The sequence below is a fragment of the Mustelus asterias genome, chromosome 18 (assembly GCF_964213995.1).
Source record: "Mustelus asterias chromosome 18, sMusAst1.hap1.1, whole genome shotgun sequence".
Taxonomy (NCBI): domain Eukaryota; kingdom Metazoa; phylum Chordata; class Chondrichthyes; order Carcharhiniformes; family Triakidae; genus Mustelus; species Mustelus asterias.
The window spans coordinates 25,330,061-25,343,882 of record NC_135818.1 but is presented as its reverse complement, the minus strand read 5'-3'; the positions used below and the strand labels follow the sequence as shown (position 1 = coordinate 25,343,882).

The following is a 13,822-nucleotide window of genomic DNA, read 5'->3' as shown; positions in this document are numbered from 1 at the left end:
CTGCTGATACCGGAGCCCCAATTACCGGACCCATTGTTACCAACACTTGCAGTGGCCATGATCCGTAAAAATATCGGGAATCCAAGTTACTAGGACTTGCTGTTACTGGCACCCGGTGGTACCAGACCCGTGCGTTACCAACAGCCACAGTTACGGAGATTTGCAGTGTCTGCAATTCTCTGTTATCAGGACTCTCAGTGACTGGAACTTGCAGTGACCCTGGCCCCACAATTATTGTGCATGTGCACGTTCGTTCTGACTGCAGATCGTCATTGCATAGACCATTGCATAGCCGACCCCCCCCCCCCCCCCCCCCCGCCCCCCGTCCCCGCATGGCAGCACAGGTGCTATCATGCTCTAATATGGCTAATGATGAGTCTCCCATAACAACACTGTCCGCAGCCCCCCCTCTTTGCCAATCAACCCTCCCCATTGCCGATCACCACCCCCCCCCGCATGTCCTCCCATTGCTGATCATCCCCCTCTGCATGCTCCTCTGTTGCCAATCACCCCCCCTGCATGCATCCCCGTTTGACGATCAACCCCATTGCCTCGCCCTGCAGAGCTCCCCCCTTGCCCCTCCCCCCGCAGAGCTCCCGCCTTGCCCCTCCCCCTGCAGAGCTCCCCCCTTGCCCCTGCCCCTGCAGAGCTCCCCCTTGCCCCTCCCCCTGCAGAGCTCCCCCCTTGCCCCTCCCCCTGCAGAGCTCCCCCCTTGCCCCTGCCCCTGCAGAGCTCCCCCTTGCCCCTCCCCCTGCAGAGCTCCCCCCTTGCCCCTCCCCATACAGAGCTCCCCCTTGCCCCTCCCCCTGCAGAGCTCCCCCCTTGCCCCTCCCCATACAGAGCTCCCCCCTTGCCCCTCCCCCTTTGCCACACCCCATGCAGAGTTCCCCCCCCTTGACCCCCTGCAGAACTCCTCCCATTGCTTACTACCACCATCATAACCACATCCCCACTCAGGCTGCACCCCCACTCAAGCCCCATCCCCTTCGCATTCCCCCCTGGCACTATTATGGTGCCCAGAGGGCAGTGCCTGGTGGGGATGGGGACCAGCAGTGATTTCCGTTTGCCAGAGGCCTCACCGACTGGGGGGAACGTCAGGAAAGCCGAAAACAGCCATGCCGGATGCATTAATGTCATGTAAATCATGTCTTTAATATTCAAATCGGCTTCGTGACCGTTTTGGGCATGAAACTGATCGCGGGAGGGCCGGGAAGATGGCTTTTGGTGCGAGACTGGCTCGCACCTGGCATGAAAGCCTCACGCACTATCTTTTCAGCCAGCTGCGCAGCCGGCTGGAAAGATCGCGCCCACAGTGTCTAAACATTGTGGTGACCCTGGACTCACAATGACTGTTACCAGAAGTCGCTGTGACTGGGATTCACTGCTTCATAGATATCGCAACCTGCGGTGATCAGGACTCGCTGTCATTGTAACCTGATTTATTTTTCTTGCTAAAACAGACATTCTAAACTGGAGCAGCAGCAGAAATTGTTTGAGTTTTTCCGGGACTGTGAAGAGGAGGAGTCGTGGGTCTATGAGAAGTGGCAATTGGTGCGGACAACCACATTAGGGCGCGACATCACCCAGATCACACTGTCAATTCAAAAACACAAGGTACCCGCTGGCATCACCATGGTAATCCTGGAGCCTGTGTCGCAGAGTGTGAGGAAGTGTGATAATGGAGGCCAGCGTCACAGAGTGTGGAGTGGGTGTGACATTGGAGCGAGTGTCCCAGAGTGTGAGGGAGTGTGATAATGGACGCCAGTGTCACAGAGTGTGGAGTGGGTGTGACATTGGAGCGAGTGTCCCAGAGTGTGAGGGAGTGTGATAATGGACGCCTGTGTCTGAAAACGAGAGAATTCTCTCTCCACAGATGCTGTCAGACTTGCTGAGATTTTCCAGCATTTTTTGTTTTTGTTTCAGATTCCAGCATCCGTAGTATTTTATCAGCCTTTACCTGAAAGTGTGATGAGAGTGTGGTACTGAAGCCAGTGTCCTAGAGTGTGGAATGGGTATGATACTGGAGCCAGTGTCCCAGGGTCTTGAGTGGGTATGATGTTGGAGCTAATGTCCCAGAGTGTGAGTGAGTGATAATGGAGGCTAATGACTGAGGGTGTGGTACTGGAGCCCGTATCCCTGACTATGGAGCGAGTGTGATAGACGTGACACTGGAGCCAGTAGAGTGCAGTAGGAGTATCTGTACTCCCATTTCCTGAATTTATGTAATTGTGTTGTTCTTGAAGGCCCTGGAGTCTGAGTTTAATTGCCACCAGTCCATCTGTTTCTCGGTGGTGAGGAAAGGCCAGCACCTGTATCAGCAGAATATGGACTGCGAGAAGGAGGTGAGGAGATGGATCACCACCCTCCAGAAACAATGGCAGCTGTTAAAGGATGAGTTGTCAAACCGGAGCTCACGGCTGGAGGCTGCACTGACTATAAAGCAGGTGAGAAACAACAGGAGGGACGTTGATGTTGGCGAAGCTTACAGCTGCTTCTGATTTCCCCACAGACACTGATATAATTACAATCCGCATACATGAGTAGGAGCAATGTAAACATGAGAACATAACTAAAGGAGCTGGAGTATGCAATTCAGCTCTTTGAGCTGCTCTGCCAGTCAATAAGATCACAGCTGATCTTAGAAGGTTGTTCTATGTCTCTTGGGTAGCAAATCTTTACATTTCTTGTGTTGGGAGTCAGAACCTTTGTGAAAATCCATCTAGCCGGCACCTACTACATTTCTTTTGCCGATCCAGTCACTCAGTCACTTCTCGAAACAAATTCCATTAAGTTTGTGTTATGTTTTGTGGCTCCCAGAAGTTTGAAATAATCACACTTTTGGACACCAAATGTTGGGGTTTTCTTCACGGTAGCACAGTGGTTAGCACTGCTGCTTCACAGCTCCAGGGACCTGGGTTCGATTCCCGGCTTGGGTCACTGCCTGTATGGAGTTTGCACATTCTCCTTGTGTCTGCGTGGGTTTCCTCCGGGTGCTCCGGTTTCCTCCCACAGTCCAAAGATGTGTGGGTTAGGTTGATTGACCATGCTAAAATTGCCCCTTAGTATTGCCCCTTAGTATCCTGAGATGCGTAGGTTAGAGGGATTAGTGAGTAAATATGTAGGGATATGGGGGTAGGGCCTGGGAGGGATTGTGGTCGGTGCAGACTCGATGGGCCAGATGGCCTCTTTCTGCACTGTTTCTAAGTTTCTAAGTTAATTCATAGATCTCACCATTTGCAATGTCTCTGATACATTGGCCGAAATCTTCCATCCTCGTTCACGGCTGGGATTTTCCAACTCTGCTATTAGGAGAATTAGGAATTTTGGCTGGGTTGCCACATTTTCCATTCTCACTCTCAATAGGTCCAACCATGGACGAGACTGGAAAATCCCACCTATTGTTGTTCAACTCCTGACCGCAGTGCAATAGTGAGTGAGGTAGCTTTCTGGACATAACAATATAGTTCCCAACTCTTTACAAATAATACAACAGTATAACAGTTTATCAAACACAGCTTGCCTTCAATAAATCCATGCTGACTCCTTGATTAACTCTCCATGTCTAAATGCTTGCTACTTTTATCTTGAATTATAGATTCTAAGGGTGGGACTTTCCGGCCTTTCCTGCTGGCGGGATCTTCCAGTCCTGCAAAAGGTGACCCCCTGCGGTGGTTTCCCTGGCGGTGGGAAGGGCAAGCCACACAAAATGCCGTAGGCAGGACTAGAAGATACCGACGGCAGCCATTAGCGAGCACCCTCCATTGCTGGAAAATCCACCCTGTGTTTATCTACAACAGGTGTTAGATTAACTAGTTTAGTTACCCAGTTTATCCTACTCTCTTTTCTTGAATGGAAGTGTTACATCAGCTACTCTCCGGTTCCGAAGTGCACTTTGCATATTTAAGAAGGCCTGAAAAGTGATTAGCAGAGTTTCTGTTTTCTCTCCCTGGCTTCTTTCATCAGCCCAGGGTATAGCCATCATTATTCCTTTCCTCCAGTTCTTTCTAACAGTTGATCCACATCTTGTAATTCATAAAGTTTCACCTTAATGAAAAATGCAAAATATTAATATAATATATTTGCCTTGCCTTCATTCTCCAGAATTGGGTTCCTCCTTCACCTCTGAATTTCATTATTTTTCACAATTCTTCTACTTTCTAGTTCTTTAGAAAAGCTTTCACTATTTTCTTTTACATTTTCTGCTGATCTTTTGTCTTTTTCCCTATTCCCTCCTTCCTGCTCTTTCTATACTCCTCAGCAATTCCTTCAGCATTGTTAGCCCCAATTAAATCATTAAACTTCCATTTTACAAATCAGTTTAGCTCTGATCACTCTATCTATCTGTGGAACTCTCCCTTTTCTCTAGACTATGCTGGGCACCTCTAAGTATGTCTCTGTTATATTTTTCCTGAGGGCAGTTCCTCACTCAAGTCTCACAGTTTAGGTGGTTTTCCACCGTGTTCCTTGCATGTGCATGTAACTAACCTGATTGTGTGTGACAAAGATACATTTGCATGTATGTGTGTCATGTATGCACTCAAGAAACACTAAAGGCACAAATCATCTAGCATTTGGTGCCATCAAGTACTGTGGTGAATAATAGATGAGAGGTGGTTGGCTCTAATTACTGTGAGTCCTACTTTGAATGAGCCAGACTGTGCAGTGTAGCACGTTCACCCAGCTGCTCACATGTATATGCTTTCCTTGACCTATTAACCAGAAAGTGTTCTTTCAATGGTTAAGCTCAAAAAAGCATCATAAATGACAGAGCAATTTGGTTCCTGATCTATATAAAGTCTTAGTCTAAGGGACAGTGGACATGGTACAGCTGGAAAACTTAAGTCATATTACTGCTGGGTGCTACCTAGTGGCCCCCACTGGAATGTGTGTCCATCTAATAAAGGAACAGGAAGAAGCCAGTTAGCTTCACGAGCCTGTTTCACTTCTCATTCAGCTCATGGCTTATCGATATCTTAATTCTACCTACAGGCTTTACTTCATATTTCTTGATTCCCTTACAAAATTCTATCTCAGCCTTGAATGTTCCTATTGACTCCCAGTCTCTGCAGCTTTTGGGGAGAGAGAGGCTCAGATTTCCACTCCCCTCTATGTTAAAAACAGTGCTTTTCAATTTCCCTGCCAAAGAGCCCAACTCTAATTTTAAGGTCTTCATTCTGGATGCCGCCCCCTATTCCTGAAGAGTTTTAAAATGTAAATATAAAATTGACCAATTCCATACCTGCTTCTTTTGATGGGGCTGGAACAAGAGTCAGACAGGTCCTGGCTGCACCTCTGGTACCTCACCAAAATACATGCCGGTTGGATGTTTGACTGTGAGTGGTTTCACATTCTGTCCTCACCCTAACTTCACGCAGTCAGGAGCAGAAGTCCAGGCTGAGATCAGCTGAGCCAGAACAGGACAAAGATGGAACCCAAGAGCACCAATTCTGTGACACACAGTGCATTTATTTACTGAGACATTAGGGAATAACTGCCTGATGCAGCCATTTGTCAAACAACCACATAAAGTCCACATTTTGGTGTACCCACCATCTTGTATTAACCAATTCAGCAGCAAGAATTCCAGCCTTGCGAGCACAGCTTCTTTGGTGAGTGTCAGACGCTGTAAAAGGTGCCACGGATTCTCATGTATGGGGAGTTTCCCCAGGACCAGCTGTGAGGGCATTATGCAGAATTACATCCCCTTGATGAGTGTTGGGAGCAAGTAGGGCCTTTCTATTTCCAATATAGGATCTACAGAAAGGCCTCCTCCACTTGGAGGCTGAATCTGACCTCCTTCCATACCCAAACCTAGTGGGTCACTTTCTGGTTTTAATCCTTGATTCATGCATTCATGACTTTCTTTTCGTTGTAGCTATGATGTACCAGTTGTGGCTCACTTAATGCAGTCTCATCCCTGAGTCAGAAGGTTGTGAATTCAAGTCCCACTCCAGATTCTTGAAGCCAAAATCTAGGCTGACACTCCCATAGCAGTACTGAAGTAATGCTGCAATGCCAGAGGCACTGTCTATCTGTCTATTAAACCAAGCTGCCATCAGGCCTCACAGGTGGAGATAAGATTCCATGTCAAAGACACTATTTCAGAGAAGAGAAGGGGTGATGTCCCTAGTGTCCTGCCAACGTTACAGAAACAGAATGGAAGACTGGAATCCTATGGGTATTGTTGATTTTATAATAACAACTGAAAAGTAATTAATTGTCAATGCCATTTGAGATTTGTGGCTGTGATATGCCAAATGTGGGCAATTGGGACTAGCTTAGTGGTACAACCTGGGCGGCAGGGACAAGTTGGGCCGAAGGGTCTATTTCCATGCTGTAAACATCTATGACTCTATAGATGGGGTATAAATGGAAGGTGTCATTATATCTGAATATGTGTCCCTGTCTTCTCCTTAGTATTTTACAGATGTTGACGAGGCCCATTCCTGGCTGCTTGAGAAACAGCCCCTTCTGCAAAGTGAGGATTTTGGAAAGGATGAGGCCAGCGCTGACGCCCTCCTGCAGCGTCACATACGCTTAGAGAAAGAAATTGCAGCATATTCTGGTGAAGTGAAAAGACTCGGGGATCTGGCAACAGTGGCTATGCAGCAAGTTCCTTTAACAATGTGTCAGGTACACATTTCCACTCTGTGTGCATATATATGTCAATCACTAAAGGGTTTCTGAGAAGAATATTCCAGCGTTTTTTCCCCTTGTATAGAAACAAAAGATGTTGGAAATACTCATCATGTCAGGCAGCATCTGTGGGAAGCAGATATTGGGTACGATCTTACTGGCTTGCCACGCCAGTCAATCCGTGTAGCGAGCCAGGAAAATAACATAGGAGGCCAAAATCCAATTCGCAACAGGCGCAAATCAGTCTGCTATCCTCCAAGCCCCTTTTTACCAGTAAGAATGGCTTCGTGCCCAGAAAGGGCACAAAGCCTATTTACGTAGAAATGACTAGATTTAAATATACTTACTGGATTCAACACTGTTGCTTCCGCCAGCGAGAATCGATAGTTCTGTAGTAGTGGAGACCAGGCATCATGGCCATGTCGTGGGGTTCGGAGGCCTTTGAAGCAGGTGGTTTGGGGCATGACTGGGCAGTGCCCAGTTGAGCACGTAAGTGTGTCAGGGGCAGTGCCAAGGGGGTGGGGCCTGAGTGGGAGTGGGGCTATGATGGGGATATTCACAATGACGGGGTTTTGCGGGGGGGAAGCTCTGCAGAGGGGGTGGTCATGCAGGGGGGTGGTCGTGCAGGGGGTTTTGTGATAGGGTGGAGGGCAGGAGAGATTAACTTAAGCAAGGTTTCTGTCTAGTACATTATGTCTGGTGTCTTTATTGAACATGGTTGCCCCCAGAGATCCCCTCATGGCAGAGGTCACATGACAATGGCAAGCAAGTAGGACACTCAATAATGATTACATTTCAAAAGCCAAACAGCTTTCTGGTGCAAAAGCCAAAAAAGTGGTAATTGGTAAAGTAAAGAAGAAACGGTTGTGTTCAGATGAGCTAGTAGCTATCTAAAGGCAGGGGACTAAAATCCAACAAATCTCCAGGACCTAATGTCCTAAATTCTTCTCAGCCCTGTCTTAAATGAGTGACCCCTTATTTTTAACCTGTGACCCCCTAGTTCTAGATTCTCCCACAAGATCCATACTGTGAAGAACTCTCAGCATCTTGTATGTTTCAATCGAGTCACCTCTTACTCTTCCGTGAGTCCAAAGATGTTAGGTTGATTGGCTATGCTAAAAATTGCCCTTAGTGTTCTGAGATGCGTAGGTTAGAGGGATTAGTGGGTAAATATGTAGGGATATTGGGGTAGGGCCTGGGTGGGTTTGTGGTCGGTGCAGACTCGATGGGCCGAATGGCCTCTTTCAGTACTGTAAGGTTTCTATGTTTCTATGATTTCTGTGAGGGGCTGAGTAAATTGGGTTTATATTTTCTGGAGATTAGAAGAATGAAATGTGAGTTTATTGAAGGGGCGTCACATGGTAGGTAGACGTTGAGAGGTTTTTTCCTCGGACTGGGGAATCTAGAACACAATCTTGGGATAAGGGCTCAATTATTTAGAACTGAGATGAGGAGAAATGACCTCACTCAGAGGGCTGTGAATCTTTGGTATCCTCTACACCAGAGGTTCTGGATGCCCCTTCATTGTATATATTTAATGCTGGGATCGACAGATCTTTGGTCTCTCAGGAAATCAAAGAATATGGGGGGTGGGCAGGAAAGTAAAGTTGAAGCCAAAGATCAGCCATGATCATATTGAGTGATAAAGTAGGTTTGACGGGCTATATGATGAAATAATCGCGGAAACTAGAGACAAATACTGTTTCTTGTTTACAGACAGAAAACCAGGATAGGAAAGAATCTGAAAGCTGCTCATCTGATGAAGAAGGAGGAAGATTGTGGATCACAAAGGGGAAAAGTCGTCAAGGTGAGACAGGAAAAGCGACAGCAGAACTGAAGATGCCACAAGTCCAGATTGGAACTGGTGAAAGAGGCACAGAATCTGTGCTGAGGAGATCCCTGATTCTACAGGATCATGACATCATGAACATCCAATAATGACACAGTACAATGCTGTGTGCAAGAATGTCACACTGTGATGCTGCATGTAACAGTGTCACAGTGTGATACTCTGTACAATAGGGTCATAGTGCAGTGCATGTGGAATCCAGTAAAGTAACACTTCATTAACTTGTGTGTTCACAGCAGGTGCGACCAGTAGCTGCACCAAGGCTAATATCCTGGAGAATAGATCCCAAGATATAAAGCAGCCATTGAACGCAAGGGGGAAAGTGGGATCAGTGCCTGTGAGTGATCCAAAGGTGAGTAACACGCATAACACACAGCACTGTCCTTCTCTCCCCCCACTCCCTCCCTCCTCATTCCTCTGTGCCCTCCTCATTATTCTTTTCCACACCTCATTTCTCTGTCCCTTCCTTCCCCCCGTCCCACCGACCTCTCGTGTGTGCTTTTTTAAAAATTCATTCATGGGACATGGGCGTCACTGTCAGACCAGCATTTATTGCCCATCCCTAGTTCCCTTGAGAAGGTGGTGGTGGGCTGCCTTCTTGAATCACTGCAGTCCATGTTCTGTGGGTTGACCCACAATGCCGTTTAGGGAGGGAATTCCAGGATTTTGACCCAGCGACTGCGAAGGAATGGCGATGTATTTCCAAATCAGGATGGCGAGTGGCTTAGAGGGGAACTTGCATGTGGTGGTGTTCCCATTTATCTGCTGCCCTCGTCCTTCTAGATGGAAGTGGTCGTGGGTTTGGAAGATGCTGTCTAAGGATCTTCGGTGAATTGCTGCAGTGCATCTTGTAGATAGTACACAGTGCTGCTACTGAGCGTCGGTGGTGGAGGGATTGAATGTAGATGTGGTGCCAATCAAGTGGGCTGCTTTGTCCTGGATTGTGTCAAGCTTCTTGAGTTTTGTTGGAGCTGCACCCATCCAGGCAAGTGGGGGAGTATTCTATCACACTCCTGACTTGTGTCTTGTAGATGATGGATAGGCTTTGGGAGTCAGGAGGTGAGTTACTCACTGCAGTATTTCTAGCCTCTGACCTGCTCTTGTAGCCACTGTGTTTATGTGGTTAGTCCAGTTGAGTTTCTGGTCAATAGTAACCCCAAGGATGTTGACAGCGGGGGATTCAGTGACGGTAACACCATTGAATGTCAAGGGGCGGTGGTTAGTGTCTCTTGTTGGTGATGGTCATTGCCTGGCATTTGTGTGAATGAATGTTACTTGCTACTTGTCAGCCCACGCCTGGATATTGTCCAAATCTCAATGGACATGGACTGCTTCAATATCTGAGGAGTCGCGAATGGTGCTGAACATTATGCAATCATCGGCGAACATCCCCACTTCTGACCTTATGACGGAGGGAAGGTCACAGTGTGTGTGTGTGTCTCTCTCTCTCTCTCTTTCTCTCTCTCACTTTCTCCCCCCTCCCCCACCCCCCTCATCACTCCATCCCTCCCTCTCTCTCTCTCTCTGGTGCCCTCATTCCTCTTTCATTGCTTCCCCATCGCTCTCTCCCAGCCTCCGTCCTCCCAATCTCCCTCCCCCCCTCATCACTCTCTCTCAGCCTCCTTGTCCTTTTCTCTCTGCCCTCTCGTGTCTCTCTCCCTTCCTTATCTTTCCCTCACTGCCCCCTTGTCACTTTCTTCCTGAGACATCCTGCAATTCTCTCCCCCTCCCCTACTCTCCCTTTTTTTCTCACTTTGACCCCACTTCCTACCCTTGATTCTCTCACCTTTTCTCTGGTTTCTGTTGTCCAACGTTCCTCCTGTACTTTTGTCAACCTCTTAATCTCATTTTTCAATTGCTTCCTATTCAACGGCAGAATTTTTTATTGTTTCGTTGGATGTGAACTAAGTCAGCGTTTGTTGTTCATCCGAATTGACTGTGAGAAGCTGGTGGTGGGCCGCCTTCTTGCACTGCTGCTGTCCATCTGGTTCACGTACACTTGTTAGGACAGGTTCTAGGATTTTGACCCAGCAGAAACATCAAATCATAATGTTCTGCAGAAGAAATGGGAGGCCGTTCAGCTCATTGAGTCTGTGCTGTCAATTTGCCAGAGCATAGAAGGCGCCCATAGAATCCCTACAGTGCAGAAGGAGGCCATTCGGCCCATCGAGTCTGCATCGACCACAACCCTACCCAGGCCCTATCCCCGTAACCCCACATATTTACCCTGCTAATCCCCCTGACATTAGGGTCAATTTAGCGTGGACTATCCACCCAACCTGCACAGCTTTCAGAATGTGGGAGGAAACCAGAACACCCGGAGGAAACCCATGCAGACACGGGGAGAATGTGCAAACTCCACACAGACAGTGACCTGAGGCTGGAATTGAACCCGGCACTGTGAGGCAGCAGTGCTAACCACTGTGCCACCATGCCGCCCCAATACTAATCCCGTTGCCCTGCTTATTTCTATCGGGTTAGACCGTCCTTTGCTTCAATTAGTTATTCAACCATCTAATTACCCACCCCAGCACTGACCTTCCCTCTGGGTTCTTTTTCTGGTGTTGGTGTCTTTAGTTCAACCTGGGTGAGGCTGGCAGAGGTTTTCAGAGGCACAGAGTGGTTGATTCTTTGGTGGTGGTGAGGGGATCAGTTGTGTGCTGGCATCCAGCCAGTATCAGTGGAGACATTTGTTATGTGGATGTTGCAGCCTCTTGGTGAAAGTACAAGCAGTAAAGTGAAGGTGCAAACTTTCAGGCTCCTGGCTAATGGTGCTGTGCTGTTTTGTTGAGCAGGTAGGAAGTGAGACAGTCACTGACCATTCAACTGAAGACAGTCCAACACGGAAGGTCAGCAAGCCGCGAAGGAGCCGGTCGATGCGTCGTGGGACAACTGAGATCCAATTCTCCTCACAAACCAAACCTGAAGAGGAATTCAACACAGCAACGATCGAGGACAGCCAGAAAGCCATCAGCTCCTCCTATGCCGATCTCTGCCAACAGGCCAAGGTATAGTAACCCACTCACTGTCCTCCCTCATGCATCTGTCAGATTGTGTTCTACTTCATATATACATCAGGATGTGCCCACTCCCATATACCCACCAATCATACATCCGTGCATGTTTTGTACTGATGTATCAAAACAACTGCGCAAAGGATATACAAAGGTGCATTTTCTCAGCTAGGATGGAAGTAGGTTTCGTACTTGATGTCTTTCTCTAAGACATCAATCTGTCTCCTTGGTGAGGATGGAATGACCCTTTGTCAGATAGTAACAATAAAGAAATATTCCTTTTTTCCCAAATCCTGGTCACTGGTGTTTTTTTTTCTATCTCTCCCATGAAAACTCTCTTTAAGGAACCAAAACGTGGTTGTCAGTATCTGTGGTGATTTAATTGTTGATTCCCCAGTCCTTTTAAAAAGTAGTGTTAGGCTATTCACTCCCTGTTCACTTACTCAGTGTCACGTTTGCCCAGTTTTGTCACCCAAAGCCCCATTTATTGCAGCTTAGCTCCAATGAATTGTCCCACGGTGTTCTGGGGCAGATGATCAGCCAGGTGCCACAGGGACATCTGATGACTGCTTTCATTTTTCTTGCACCACTGGGACTCTATGTACAAAATGCACTCCTTCGACTCCCTCAGTGGTATGGGAGCACTGTGTGAGGGTATATGACATGGTTAACGTAACATGTTGGAAGGGGTTACCGTTTAAAAATAAGGGGTCACCCAGCTGAAAGGGAGATGAGTCAAAAGCATTTCACTCAGAGGGTGATGAGTCTTTGAAATTCTCTTCCATAAAAGGTAGTGGAAGCAGGATATTTGAATATTTTCATGGCAGAGATGTATAGATTAATAGAACCTAGTGCACGGAACAGTACAGCACAGGAACAGCCCCTTCGGCCCACGATGTTGTGCTGAACATGACACCAAATTAAACTAATCCCTTCAACCTGCCCTTGGTCCATTTCCCTCTGTTCCTTACATTCCTCCCACCTCAAATATAACTTTGATTATTTCCAGCCTTCCCCCATAGATCTTCCATCTGTTCCCGAGCCTAAAGTCTGAGGCTGGGCAGGAAATGGCCACCAGGTAGCCATGAATTGGCTACTTAAGGGCCTCAGTTGGGGCAAGGGCAGGCTTCCCATTCCAGGCCTTAACCATCCCAGCATAAAATCACTGCAAGACTGGGGCGGGGAGGAACCTGGAGGGAATTCTGTTCCTGCAATTTCGCACTCCCCATCCAGCACCACCTAAAAACCCACCAGGGGAACATAAAATCCTGGCCTTGGTTCCCAAAGCTCTCTAACACTGCGGATTTCTCGGTTTGTTGCAGACTAATAAATAGAGAGTAATTACTCTGATTAGCCAACAATCCCACTCACCTTCATTGCATCTAACGACTGCCAGTTAAAGTAAACTGGAGGGACCTTGACCTTTCTAGCAATTCCTATGTTCACCCATACTTGAACTCACCCTCATGTGAGGAACTGCTGAACCCTACTGCACCAAGGCACCAAGAGGTGAGTGGGACCTGAGGCCTGCAGATATAAATGTGAGATTTAAATATTAATGACATGCAATTCTGGACTCTATCATCCAGGCTCACTTAGCTTAACCACCTCGCCGGTCGAAGATCTCCCCAACGAGAATCACAACTGGTCTCCACCAGCGGAGACCAGATATGATGGCCTCGCCGGGAGGATTGGAGGCCATTGGGTGGTCGGAGGCAGGTACCTATGGAAGAGTGCCAGCCTGGTAGTGCCCACTGGGCACCGGGAGCCCTGGCACTGCCTACCAGGCACCCTGGCACTGCCCACCAGGCACCCTGGCACTGCCCACCAGGCACCATAACTGCCAGAGGCAGTGCCCAAGGGTGTGTGGCCTGAGTGGGGGTGAAGCCTGTGGGGGTGGAGCTATGATGGGAGTGGGGAGGAAAGGCATGCTCTGCAGGAGTGGGAGGGAGGGAACTTTGCACTGTCGGTGTGATGATCAGGGTGGGAGGGAGGGAAGAGAACTCTGCAGAGATGGTGATCGTGGTGAGAGGGAGGGAACTCTGCAGATGGGGGTGATCAGCGGGAGGGAGACGGGAACTCTGTAGACGGGGGCAATTGGAGTGGGGTGGCGATGTCTGTGGGGCGGGAAGGGGTGGGTAGACCGGCGCAGGAGGCGATTGGCAAGGGTGGGGGTTCCTAATGTCCATGGGGGGAGGCAGCAGGAGATCTCCCAGTACACTGGAAGATTGGGAAGATCGGGGCACCTGCAGCCAAGAAGTCAGCAGCCGGCTTCAGCCCCCGCCCCCCTCTGTGTAGTTTCACTGGGTAGTTTCCATTGACT

General features: G+C 48.3%; 1 protein-coding gene across 1 annotated transcript in view; it reads left to right on the top strand.

Moving 5' to 3' along the window:
* Nucleotides 1-13,822, top strand: part of LOC144506901 (spectrin beta chain, non-erythrocytic 5-like) — a 69,143-nt gene that overhangs the window by 36,202 nt on the left and 19,119 nt on the right. The window contains exons 10-15 of the mRNA XM_078233254.1: nt 1,461-1,614; nt 2,244-2,444; nt 6,418-6,633; nt 8,353-8,443; nt 8,722-8,837; nt 11,281-11,493. Coding sequence (XP_078089380.1) covers nt 1,461-1,614; nt 2,244-2,444; nt 6,418-6,633; nt 8,353-8,443; nt 8,722-8,837; nt 11,281-11,493 — 991 coding nt within the window. The remainder of the gene's footprint in view (nt 1-1,460; nt 1,615-2,243; nt 2,445-6,417; nt 6,634-8,352; nt 8,444-8,721; nt 8,838-11,280; nt 11,494-13,822) is intronic.